The 12,503-nt window shown below is 37.3% G+C and overlaps 2 protein-coding genes across 4 annotated transcripts; both read right to left on the bottom strand.

Annotated features, from left to right (window-relative positions):
• Window positions 1-522: 522 nt before the first annotated feature.
• Window positions 523-8,322, bottom strand: LOC120146768 (wings apart-like protein 1). 3 transcript variants are annotated; one of them, XM_039160266.1, is made up of 13 exons: window positions 7,726-7,864; window positions 6,872-6,971; window positions 6,335-6,674; window positions 6,030-6,142; window positions 5,687-5,812; window positions 5,468-5,561; window positions 3,061-3,168; window positions 2,366-2,982; window positions 1,863-2,128; window positions 1,592-1,736; window positions 1,401-1,498; window positions 1,235-1,316; window positions 523-866 (listed from the first exon to the last, which is right to left on the bottom strand). In XM_039160266.1, exons 1-13 carry the CDS (start codon window positions 7,743-7,745, stop codon window positions 783-785), a joined length of 2,193 nt encoding a protein of 730 aa, XP_039016197.1. In that variant the 5' UTR covers window positions 7,746-7,864; the 3' UTR covers window positions 523-782. The 3 variants fall into 3 exon arrangements, with proteins under 3 accessions (XP_039016197.1, XP_039016195.1, XP_039016196.1); XM_039160264.1 differs by having other exon boundaries at window positions 530-866; window positions 7,748-8,322; XM_039160265.1 differs by lacking the exon at window positions 3,061-3,168 and having other exon boundaries at window positions 530-866; window positions 7,748-8,322.
• Window positions 8,323-9,391: 1,069 nt separating this feature from the next.
• Window positions 9,392-10,401, bottom strand: LOC120146865 (DNA-directed RNA polymerase II subunit RPB2-like). Its single transcript, XM_039160346.1, has 4 exons — window positions 10,351-10,401; window positions 9,679-9,978; window positions 9,456-9,504; window positions 9,392-9,396 (listed from the first exon to the last, which is right to left on the bottom strand). The coding sequence occupies exons 1-4, from the start codon at window positions 10,399-10,401 to the stop codon at window positions 9,392-9,394; spliced, it is 405 nt and encodes a 134-aa protein (XP_039016277.1).
• Between the last annotated feature and the right edge of the window lie 2,102 nt (window positions 10,402-12,503).

Raw genomic sequence — 12,503 nt, forward strand, 5'->3', positions numbered from 1 at the left:
ATGTGTCTCAATGTATGTACGAATGCATATATATATATATATATATATATATATATATATATCTCATAATATTGTATAACACAGGGATATGAGAACTTGTTGAAGATACTTTGACTTTAGACCAACTCCGCATTTTTAGAGTGACTACAATTTCCACTTTGAAGATGAATTTTAACTTCAGTCCGTAGCTATTTTAATGCTGAATTGTGACGACAGTTACAGTTATACGTTATAACTGACGATGCATTGTAACTACGCTACATATTATATTTTTTTCTAATTTTTTGATTTTATTATTTTTTTACTTTCTTTTGTTATTTTCTTTTCCTTTTTCTTTTCTTTATTACATTATTTTCTCTTATTCTAACTTTTATATTTTTTATTATAATTTCTACACAATAAAATAAAAATTAAATATAATATAATAAATTCAAGTAGATTAAATTTTAAAATCAAGTAGAGTTGGTGGTAATACAGAGATAAATTAATATTTCATCTTCTGTGTAGAGATAGAGATGCTATAGAGTAGAGATGAGGACTGGAGATGACCTTAATATACAAGAGTCTTGGCATGCTTCTAGACGATGAAATAGGCTTACAAAGAATAACATTATCAGGAAAACAAAACAAAGAATAAACGGGTCAATGGATCTGTTGTTCAGTTTGATATAAGTTTTGCCGGCCACTCCCATCCTCATCGGTGGATGTCACCGGCATTGTGTGGAAACAAACTGCTAACCTAAAATGAGGACTTCGGCTGTACAAGATGTTTCATCAGTTTCTCATGGTATCCTACACGACTCGATCACTTCACTCACAGCTTTATGAGTCTCCGGAGAAATCATGTTTAACGTCAAATGAAATGCCTGCACCAAGAGAGATGAAAGAGCATTACCGGTTACGAAATCGGGATTCAAAAGCCTAAATGCAGTAAATTACTTTCAAGTCGATTGTAATTAAAATTTATTACTCGGACTCGGATGTGAACACTGAACACGGGTATGTTCATTTTTGTCCAAGTTTTCCCATGTATTTACACAATGCAAGGAGGGTTATATCTCGATACTTGTGTCGGACATGAGCACTTAAAGAAAATGAAGAGCTCAAAGTTCAAGTCCTTTTAACTTTTGGCAGAATGAATGAGTTTCAATCAACTCTCAGATGATGCCAACCTACTGCTAATGTTGCTCTGCTACTTTCAGTATTTGATGGTATTTTTAAATTAAAGACATACCACAAATCTCTCCAACACAGGTACCAAAATCGACAAACTGCGATTTGGAAGACAATCGGCAATTGCATTTCGCGTGCTCTTACTGTCAATGACAGAGTAGAGAAAAACAGTTTAGTTATAAAGCATCGAAAGAAGTACTGGGAAAGATAAAAGAATACACACCAACCTTTCAGTAGAAAGAAATGCAAGTAGTAAAGCTGCGTAGGCTTCTAAAATCATCTTCTCCGCTTCTTTCTCTCCTTGTAGCAAGACATCTTCATTATTCTACAGATAGGAAGATTTAAGGCATATCAAACATGATAAAATATTCAACCCACTAGCATAAAACATGATTCTGAATCACAGAGTAGTCCTCACCCAAGGAAGAACTTCCTCAGCCGCATCATCTTCTCCTTGGTTTGCGAGAAATATGGAACACAGCAATGGAATTACAGCCATTCGACTCCCTTCTCTTGATCCTTTTGAATATGGTAAAGAAACAGAAGCTGCTGCAAGCTGTGATCTGCATGGAAACGTGACATGTAACCGTTACATGCCAGTCACCGAGTGCCAAAAAGTGTAAGAAAAGAAAAGACTTCCAGACTGCTTTGTAAGGCACTACGCTAAGTACGAAAAAAGGTAAACTAACCTGTTCTGTTCATCCTTCTCCACTAGGTTTACAAGCAGACCAAGTATGGCTACGAGGAAATCCAATTCCAGATCATTAAGAGGTACGTCATTCCGGTCATCAAGATCTACACTAAGAGAAGCCTTTTCCATTTCCCTGGCACAAGGCAAATATGAGCAGAATGAAGGGAAGTGGCTCGCAATCAATGTAGACAAGGTCTCTATGGCCCCAGAAGCAGCAATTTTTTGACAGCCAAGAGGGTTGTCATTCGTTAAATTCATCAAAACCTGCCAAGATAACACCCCACTATTTGATATAAACCAGTGTAAGAGAAAACATATAGGATATCAAAATGTACACAGCAAATCCAGTTTTATTTCGTATATCAAAACGCACTGGCCATTCAATCCAACCAATACTATAGAATGATTCAAGAAGCAGTATAAGGTATGAACAACCAATTGAAGCTAGAAACAAGCACTGCCAATGGTTGGATGGAATGATTACTAAATATTCAATAATACCTTAATAGCAGCAAGAAGGCAGTCTGAGACAAGGCTAAAATATTCTTCGGTACTGTGAGAAACAGAAGTTACATTAGAATGATGATATTCTTCATCGATAAATTCTGTCTGGAAAATTTCCTCAGGACTTGATTCTTGTTGGCTCATCGTAAATTGGTAACGATGCCCAACTTGGATTTTTCTATTTCTTGGCTCAATTTTCTCATGTTTTTTAGTTCGGAGTATCTTTTTTCCCCCAGATAGTACATCCCACTTCGAAGGCACAAAATCATCTTCATCAAATGCAAAAGGATCTTGGCTATCCTCTAAAAGTTGTCGATTGCCATTTTTACTGCGATCAGATCTCTCACAAAAGGTCCCTGACCCATTGCTTATTCCAGGTATTCCATCAAACAAATTTCCTGATTTCCCACTAGAAGAATGGATTCTCGTCTTTAGTAAACCACAATCATTCGAAGATGAAGTTGCGGTTTGAAAACTAGATACAGAATGATCTGGCCACTGCGTGGACGGTCCTGGATCATTCTGGGATGTATTGAAGCTCTTTCCAGGGAAGGACAACTCCAAGCTAGAGGACTTCTCACACGAACTAGTCAAGACAGCAACATGTCTATCCACTGCAAAGTTAAAGCAATCAAAACAGTAATTACAGCCACTTGAAAGGTATATTTAATGACATCAGACTGCATAAATACCTTTACAGTCTGCAGTTAGAGCAAACTTATCAGCATCACCAATTGCCTCAGAACTATTGCAAGCTCTTTCAGTACTAGACGATGCAGAAGAAGTCTTGATATAAAGCCCTAAAAACAATGACATTGGTAACTCACAATGCAAGAAGTTTTGTCAAAACAGAACAAGTCATGGGTCTGTCAAGCTGTTCTCCCGATCTAATCCATTTCTGAGGGTTTGGTTGAAAGACAACTACGTAGTTTCATCTTTCCTCAGGTTCAAGTTTCTACCTGTTGGACTCTTTTCATCATCTCCACCCTTCTCTTCTTTGCCGGCAGTCACTACATTCATCACCGCCGGGCGCGCGCCATGAACTCTGTCACGTACCGAGTTGGTTAAAGCATGGCTGTTTTGATGTGTTTAACCTTGACTCTCATTGTGGTTTAAGGAAAATTCAGACCTAAGTTTTTCCGGAAGTTCAAGGACTGTCCCATTCAAGAATTGAAACATTCGAAATTCCAATTGCCTAAGAGATTTTCCAGAAGGTGCAGAAAAAACAGTTTATATTCTCATGCCGGGTGCTGAACTTTTTCTTCAGCAGAGTCCTTCGGTCCAAGCTCTTCCGCCCTCTGCAGTTGCGCTTTCTCCATCATCTCACCCTCCTCATAATGACGTGGTTCGTACGATCTTCATTATGGGTCTGCCTGAAGATGTCAAAGAGAGAGAGCTGCAGAATCTATTGAGATGGCTTCCAGGTTTTGAAGCTTCGCAAGTGAGCTACAAGGGAGAAAAGCCTAAGGGTTTCGCTTTATTCTCAAATGCAGAATTTGCAGTTGCTGCCAAGGATGCCCTTCAGAAAATGGTTTTTGATGCTAAGTTGAAGTCTTTTCTGCACATTGAAATGGCAAGGAAGAATCTTGTTGTTAAAAGTGGATTAGTTACAGCTTCTGATGGTTTAGACAAGTATGGATGTGATCATGTTCCTCCATTACTGTCAATGCCAAATTCAGCTTCTGTAGCATCTCCTAGTTTTCATGTGTCTGGTAAAAATGGGTGTTGCAATGGAAAATCTGCAGTAGATGGTGTCCTCGAGAGAACCAAGGAGTCCATCACAAAGGGCTTCAGTAATGACAAGTATGGATGCTACACGTTATTTGTTGAAAATTTACCAGAAAAGATCCATTGGAAGAGGTTTGGATCTTTATTTTGCTCCCACGATCGGGTACTTGATGCTTTTATTCCAAATAAAAGAAATTCAAAAGGAGTTCGCTTTAGTTTCATTTGCTTCGCTTCTATCGAAGAAGCAAGGAGAGCGACCTCAAAAATGAATGGCTCTTACATCGACGGTAGCAAAATTGGTGTTTTTTTGGCTAAATTCAAACCTCGTCATTCCTATTGGAGAAAGTCTTCGACAGGGGTTCTCCGCAAGTCCGAGATAGAAGATGATTCGAGTAAGAATCATTATAAAGTTGAAGGCGTTATAGATGAAGAAAAACTTCAAGTGTTGGGCAATTGTCTAGTGGGGTGGTGCAAAGACTTTATCAAAATCGGTCATCTCGCTAGACAAATGCATGCGAAGTGCCTCACTGGCTTCTCCTTAATGAGAGCTGCTGGAAATGCAGTATTAATGATTTTCGAAGACTCTGCTTCATTGAGAAGTGTGAAGAACGATAAATCAGAGACTCTCGCAGAGTGGTTCTCCATAGTAGAAGCTTGGTCAGAGAGTTTGGTTTTGGAGTGTCACCGAGTATGGTTAGTCTGCGAGGGTGTTCCGTTTCACGCATGGAATTGGGATACTTTCAAGAACATTGTTGATAGTTGGAGTTGCTAGCAATCGATGAAAGTTGTCAGTCACCATTATCCTTTGATCGGGCAAAAATTCAAGTCCTCGCAAAGGTTGGAGCGAGAATTGATGCGACATTGGAATTGAAGGTTGGTGACAACTCCTTCAAGATCATGGTGCATGAGATAGAGCCTTCATTCAAGCCAAACTCTTGGGCTCCTGAAGAAGACGAATCCCAATAGATCTCGTCTCTCCAATTGTGGTTTGATTTAGTTTATATGGTTGTAGGTGTTGCTTCTCTTTTTATTATGTTCTCTTGCGCTGTTTTAATCCTATTGATGGAGGTGTAATTAGAAATAGGTGATTCAACTGTGATTTTGGAAGAGGTTATATGAGGTTAAGGTGTTTTGTTGTAATGGTGTATATCACCATAGGAGGATAATCCGGTGTTATCTTTTGTATTGGGTATTATTATTAATAAACTTTGAGGTACTCTTTTCTTCCTTCCAATGTTCGTTAACATACTTCTTAGTATGTGAACGAATACGAAGAGAGTTTTTAATGAGACCTCCAACTTCTATAAAAAAAAAACAGAAAATATATAACGAAAAAAGGTGTTTTGAAGTAGTAATTGCACCACCAGTTACCTGAAAGAATCTTTATTACACTTATAAGAAGCTTCACAAAATATATTCTAGATCCATTGGAGTTCAATTTCCCTCTCATTTCTAACAGATGACTCTACGATCAAAGAAAAAGAAAGCAATTAGAGTCTTGGAGCTTATATAAATGGCAGTGTTAAGTTGGAGAAACCAAGTTGGAAATATGAAAATAAAATACAAAATACTAAAAATCATAATTAGTACCTGATTGTCGCTACTGAGGAATGCAGCATTTTCCATGATTTTCATACATTTTAAAAGCAGCGCAAGCCTCTGCACATCCTTTTTATCTTCTATAAGAGGAGAAGATGAACTCTGCTCCACCCAACCCTGCAGAGAAGTTAATGCAATACATTATACAATACTAACAATGAACAATTTCAAACATATATATGTATAACAATTTGTTAATTCCCATTTCCGGGTGAATGCTTCATTCATGTAAAAGAGGTAGAAAATATGACTCATTATTTAAAGTGGTATTTCTTAATCTCCTTCAGTTGAAATGCAATAGAACAGAAATGAGATATAACATACAAGCTCACACCTCCAAACCAGAATGACACTCCATGGCCACTTCAAAGACAACATCAAGTCCTCCATGCTCTCTTAATTTCTCCTTCAAATTGCAGCCAGTTTTTCTTACCATGCCAGTTGCATCTGAAAAATAAACCAATGTAAAAACATGGAAGTAGTCAGCAAATAGGGAAAAAAGTACCCAACTATATGATTATGTATTATATGTACATAATTATGTGGTTGTGTTGTGTTCAGGTTTGAGCTACCATTACAGTTCCAACATGACAGTTTATATATAAATGCTTAAAACTCCTGGATATTTCAAGCAGATACCTTCAAGAGAAATTTTTGACAAACAAGCTTTCTCCAAAATCAACAAAGCTATCCATTTCGGGCATAACTCAGACCTTTTTAAACCACTATCATCCCCACATGTTGACTTCATTTCCTTACAACTAACAAGAATTTCCTCAACTTTGGAAACAATGACAGCAGAGCTTGAATCCAACACTTTAGTCGTATTCCGTGAGATGCCGACATCCTTGTGTAATGCCAAAAGCTTATACCCTATTTTTCCTGTTTTGGTCTCTTTAGCAATGGGGATGACTGGCTTCAACAATTTAAGTAGAAAGCGAATGCAACTAGGTGATTCCAGGAGACACTCATCTTGACCCTAATATAATAAATTCATACAAATCTTGATTAATACTATTATCAACATGTTTAAAACATTCGCTTCACCTATATGTAAATAGTGATCTAAAAGAAATTGATGCAAATAAGTGAAAAAACATATAGCTACAACTCCCAATTAAGATGCATAAATGATATATAATGTATTCTCGCAACTTCAAGGGCTGAAAAACTTACATCAGTAGTCAAGACATAGAAAAGGGCAACAGCAGCAAGATTACTTGGGATGTCATCAATGTTGAGACCCAAAATAGCATCAATTATTGTCTTTGTCATTCTGAAATGAACATTTTTACAAGGCCAGAGTAAGGATTACAGAGTGGATCACAGTAAATCTACCCTCCAGAAGACAATAGTACAATCATGTATATCCATGGACTAAAATAAGACAAAAGCTACTCCGGAAAACCACTCAATCTTTCATCTATATCATTCTTTAAGAAAGATAATGAAGCAAGTACTTAACTGTAAAAACTTTATGAATAAAGTTGGAAAAATAAACAAGCAGAAAAGCTTAATCAGGGATTACCTTATATGTTGAAGTTGCTTAAGCTACCTTTCAAAATTTACACTGTTTTTAAAATAAATTCATATCCTGAAATCCAAATTGCTAAACCTACTTCAGGTCGGGTTTGGGAACTTGGATTTTCAAATATAGTGTAAATGACTAATAAAATACTTCGAAGTGCAACGTTCATGATTATATCTTAAATCCATGGATTTATTAGATGCTTAATTACTAATGAGTTCGAAATTCTTAATATAAATTTGGATTTGGTAAATCCATGTTTCTATACTATTCAACTATAAATTATACTGAATGCTACATATTTACTCATAATGTATACATTTCATTATTCCATTTACATTACAAATAAAATCCAAATCTAATTCTCAAATTCATGTTTCCGAATGGAGCATTAAAGAGTATAGATATCCACGCAAATTTCATGCTAGAATCCAAAATTCAAAAATCCACGCATAATTAACACTACCTAGATGCCCAAATCACTAAATTAGGGCAAACGAACCTCAGCAAGAATCCAAACATACCCCTGGGTTCTCAAAAGTCTCCTTTGTTGGGCCGTGCCACAAATCGAAAGCAAAGACAGGAGACTCGCTCTTCTGATCCTCACCGGTTGACCTTTCTTCAACCCATCAAGCGCGAAATTAGCCTCGTCAACGTGTTCCATCATTTCCCCAAACTCTTGAGCTTCCATCAAAGTCGAATTGGGAGAAATCCAGGGAATAGAAGAATCCCTTACCTCTTTCTTGCTCTGCCTTTGCTTCTGCTTCTTGGATCTCCTTACGACGCCGTTTCTCGGGTCGTCAAGACCGAAATCACTTAGAGACGGTTCGAAGGCTGCTGCTGCGCTGTCCTTGTAAAAGTCGTCGTTGAATTCTTGGGAGGAGAGCCAGAAGGAAGAGGACTCTTGAGTGGAGAAAGGGAAGCTGTAAGTGTCCTCAGACGGAACCGTTTCTTGGGAGAGTGGAGGGGAGTCGGAGACGTCGTCGTATGGGGAGTCGGAAAACGTCCTGGTTAAACCACGGTTGCGGCGGCCGTAGGTTCTAACGATCATGGTCGCCTGGCCGAGCCTCCTTTGCGATGACGTTAACTCGGCTTTGACCTTAAATGAAGAGAAGGGTATTCTGGACAAATATAGGAATTTGGGAGTATGAAATTAAGACCTCTCGCCTAGGAGAGAGGATCTAGGGTAGATAGCAGGAAAGTATAAATAACTTGGTAAAATCACTCTACAAATCCTTACGTTATGGTACATAATACATTTTGATCTTTATACTTTTAGAACGAGAACAAAATGATAAAATTCCGTATGACTGCACGAAATATTATTTGTATAAACCAATAGTAGATTGATTTAATAAATTGAAATATTAAAGTGTTTCATATTAAAATCATTCCCATACTAAATCTTCAGATATTGTAAATGAAATAAGTTAGATCGAGAAAATGCAAACTTCGTATCATTATATCAACTTGTTTTTCAATAACTAAAACAAAATTTAAAAGGATGAATGTGAGTATAGTTCGTACATATCTTCTTACAAGATTTGGTAAAGGTACAAAGAAATTCAAGAATAGGGTTCAACCTTTGGTCTCTGAATACGACAGTCCAACCACTGTATCAACAGAGCACATTACTATTTGATCAAGGGTAAAAGCAACACTCATGTCTGAGAAAGCGTCGATCACGCGCATCTCACCCACCCTTCTTCTGGTCTTCAGGCAATTCCTTCGTAAGCATTCTCGGAGCGATTGGCATTGCTATTAGCTCTAGGAAGAACAGTTTACAGGCATAAGGAATGTGCACCTGCAAGGGATAGTAATTATAATCCCGATCCTGATTTCAAGCTTTGACTTGTTCAAGGGATAGAAATGGGTTACCTGAACGATATCGGTTTTATTCTTGCATCCTCTTCACTCGAAAGAGTTCTTCTTTAGATCGGCGATGGCGATCAACCCACACCGCTCACAAACGTGGACTCTGTATGCATCACTTTGGTCAAACAATCTCTTCTTGAGGAAATGGGCAGCACCATGTGCAATCATGCAATCTCTTTCCATCTCTCCAAAACGAAGACCACCATCACGAGATCGTCCTTCTTCAGGCTGCTTTGTTAGAATCTGGACAGGACCACGACCACGCGAATGGATCTTGTTGTCGACCATGTGCATCAGTCTTTGGTAATATGTTGGCCCCAAGAATATCTGTGTGCCCGTTATACATGTTCTCAAAACCACGCATTTGATACCCACATTTATGAAGTGATCTGCTGATATTGTCCACCTATAACATCAAACCGAATGGGATTAAAATGTATATATATAGTCTCTAAACGTTAAACTTCACGCGAGCAGTGCCCACCATCAATAGTCCCAAAGCGGGTATAAGCAATTAGTGTAGTCCAAGAACATCAGAGAAATTTGATTCAAGAATCCAAAATTAAGGAGTGCAACTTACAGTGACATCTGTAAACGGAGTAGCATCCCCTTCCTTGCCCATGTGAGCTGCAACTTTCCCCATGATACACTCGATAAGCTGACCGATTGTCATTCGGGAAGGAATAGCATGTGGGTTCACAATGATATCAGGTGAGATGCCTTCCACAGTCCAAGGCATGTCTTCCTGGTTGTAAGTCATGCCAACTGTCCCCTTTTGACCATGCCGACTGCTAAACTTGTCTCCAATCTGGGGAATCCGAACGGATCTTACTCTTACTTTCACAAATCGCAACCCATCAGCATTAGTTGTCAGCAGAACCTACACAAGAACAGAAAGTCGGTTCAATAACAAAATCACTGAAACAAATGCACCTAATCTATTTGCATGGATTAACAAAGGAGAGTGCAATAACCTCCACTAAAAATTATTAGTAACAACAATTTGAAAAGGTCCACAATGCTGGTTTCACTGTGACGTAAGCTTATGCTGTGATCACGTCTTGTATAGCGCGATGCTTGACCCTGAGCTTCCTCCTGTGAAATAGGCGTGGTCTTTCCAATGATGACGTCCTCACCTGAAACTCTTGTTCCCAAACGGACAACAATAATTTAAATTCAGGAAAGCACAGTCAACTACTTTTGTACGACAAAGCAATGAAAGTAGAAGCAGCATGCTAAATTTTGCACTTACAGGAGGTGCAAGACCATCATCATCCAATTTATCGTCAGAGCCATGCCTCATTAGTCATTCCCTGCAAAAAGCAAATTGTGTCATATGGAAACACTCAAACAAGCGGCGAACAGCAAATTTTTATCCCTTAGTTTTCACCTATTCTTTAGTTACTGTTTTCTGTTCTATTGTTTAGGAGTTCCATTTCATCCATTTGTTTCCGGAGACTTGTATATTACTTAAGCAATCAGTAAAATACACGACCGCTCTTCATCTGTTTCTAAAATTTTATAGTTTCAAGGTATTACTTAAGCCTCAATATAATATTTGCATAATTTGCTCTTCAAATAGAAGCATTCAGTTACTTATCCAAAAAAAAAATAGAAGCATTCAGTTTGAATTGGTTTCATATTTGAACCATTCGCTTAGTTAAATTAAAGTACTAGTAGTTAAATTGAATTGGAGGCCTGTTTATGAGATTTTAGTGGCCTCGGATAAACATAGAAATTAGGTCTCTACGTATTGAAAAAAATGAATTATAAGAGAAAGAAAAGATAAATAAAATTGTTTGTAAATTTTTTTCTTTATTACGTTTAATAAATTATCTAACAAAGACATCAAATTTTAAATAGAAAACATCAATAAATTTTATTAAACATCCAACTACTCACACAAAATAAGTATGATCCTCTTTTAAGATGGCCCGTATTTGAATTTAACCTTCTCCATCTTGTCAAAAAACTAATAAAAGAATAATTAAATGAAACGTGAAAAATAATTAAAACATACAACACCAACATCGTTGTTAATTTTTTAATGATGGACAAATAAAAAAGAAATAAAATGTAATGTTAAGTATGATTTTAAAAAAATGAATGATCAAAATAAAAATAAAATAATAGGTAAGTGACTATATAGATAATTTATCCTTTTTTTAAATTATATTTCAACTTTACAGTTTTGAGCCCGGGCAAGAGGGGCCCTGTCCATGCTCAAATACGGGCCTGGTTTTTGGACAAATGAAGTTTACCTATCCAAAATAGGTACGTAGAGGAAGAAAAGAAAGTAAGAGGACCTCAGCGAAGCCAGACTGGTGACTAGGATTGTGCTGTGACTCGGGCCTGATCTCGATTTCGGCCGATTCGTCAACGATTTATTGCATCGTGTTTTGGATAAGCACATCGAACGAATCAAGCTACTGACGCACCAAACCTTTCTCTTCGAAGTAAGCAGAGATGACCGCCCACGCATCTTCCTGCATTATCTCCTCGTCTTCTTCGTCGTCGTTGATTAGTTGTGGATCGTACTCACTGTCGATTAGTTGTGGATCGTACTCACTGTCGTCTAGACCTGTAAATGAACTGAACGTTCATGAACCGTGCGGTGGGAAGTTCGTTTATGTGCGTTTATTTATTAAATGAACGAACATGATCAAGATTTTGTGTTCGTTTAATTAAATGAACGAACGCGAACATAGGTCTCGTTCGTTCATTTACGCTCGTGAATGTTCGTGAATGTTCGTTCGGTTATGTTCGTTTATGTTCGTTCATTTATGTTTAACTCAATCTTCTATGCAATTTCGGAAAAAGAGTGTAATAGCGGAAGTAATGGGTTTTCCAAGAAGAACCCATTAATAAGTAGAAAATGCACTTTGACAATGAACTTTTGTTTTCATAGTTCTTGTGTAACATTTAGTTGTGAAGTAGACTTTAGGTACGTTAAAATTTTGAATGGTGGTTTAGCAATAATATCAGTTACGATATATAGCATCGGAGGAATTTCAAATCTATGTTATTGCCTTGTAGTCCAATTTGTACCGTTCAAAATCTTCATGCTGTTAAATTTTCTACTCTGCCAACGGAAAGTACCATTATTAACAAATCTAACTAAAGTCTGACATTGATGTCACAAAATTTTTAGTCGACGAATTTATTAGAATAACGTAGTGGAAAATGATTGTTCATATGTAATCATGGACCACTAAGATAAATGTTATAGCGTTAAATTAAAGTACTGTGAATCATTTAATATCTTTAAAAAATCGATCGAAATATCTTATATCTTCAAACATTTCAACACTGCTAATCATCTCTTACGCTATTTATCACTGTAGATTTGGTTGATTTCAATTGTCGACTATTTTTCATGAAAAAACAATGGAAGGTAGGGTCTCC

Source organism: Hibiscus syriacus, unplaced genomic scaffold, assembly GCF_006381635.1.
Source record: "Hibiscus syriacus cultivar Baekdansim isolate YM2019G1 unplaced genomic scaffold, ASM638163v2 tig00110931_pilon, whole genome shotgun sequence".
Taxonomy (NCBI): Eukaryota; Viridiplantae; Streptophyta; class Magnoliopsida; order Malvales; family Malvaceae; genus Hibiscus; species Hibiscus syriacus.

Coding starts and splice junctions, on each gene's coding strand:
- LOC120146768 (XM_039160264.1), bottom strand. CDS start 8,274: ATGATCGTTAGAACCTACGGCCGCCGCAACCGTGGTTTAACCAGGACG. Junction 1,737..1,862: donor GAGAAGGATGAACAGAACAG/GTTAGTTTACCT, acceptor GTTTCCATGCAG/ATCACAGCTTGCAGCAGCTT. Junction 1,317..1,400: donor GCATTTCTTTCTACTGAAAG/GTTGGTGTGTAT, acceptor TGTCATTGACAG/TAAGAGCACGCGAAATGCAA.
- LOC120146865 (XM_039160346.1), bottom strand. CDS start 10,401: ATGAGGCATGGCTCTGACGATAAATTGGATGATGATGGTCTTGCACCT. Junction 9,979..10,350: donor ATGATGGTCTTGCACCTCCT/GTAAGTGCAAAA, acceptor GTTCTTGTGTAG/GTTCTGCTGACAACTAATGC. Junction 9,505..9,678: donor CTCCGTTTACAGATGTCACT/GTAAGTTGCACT, acceptor TTGATGTTATAG/GTGGACAATATCAGCAGATC.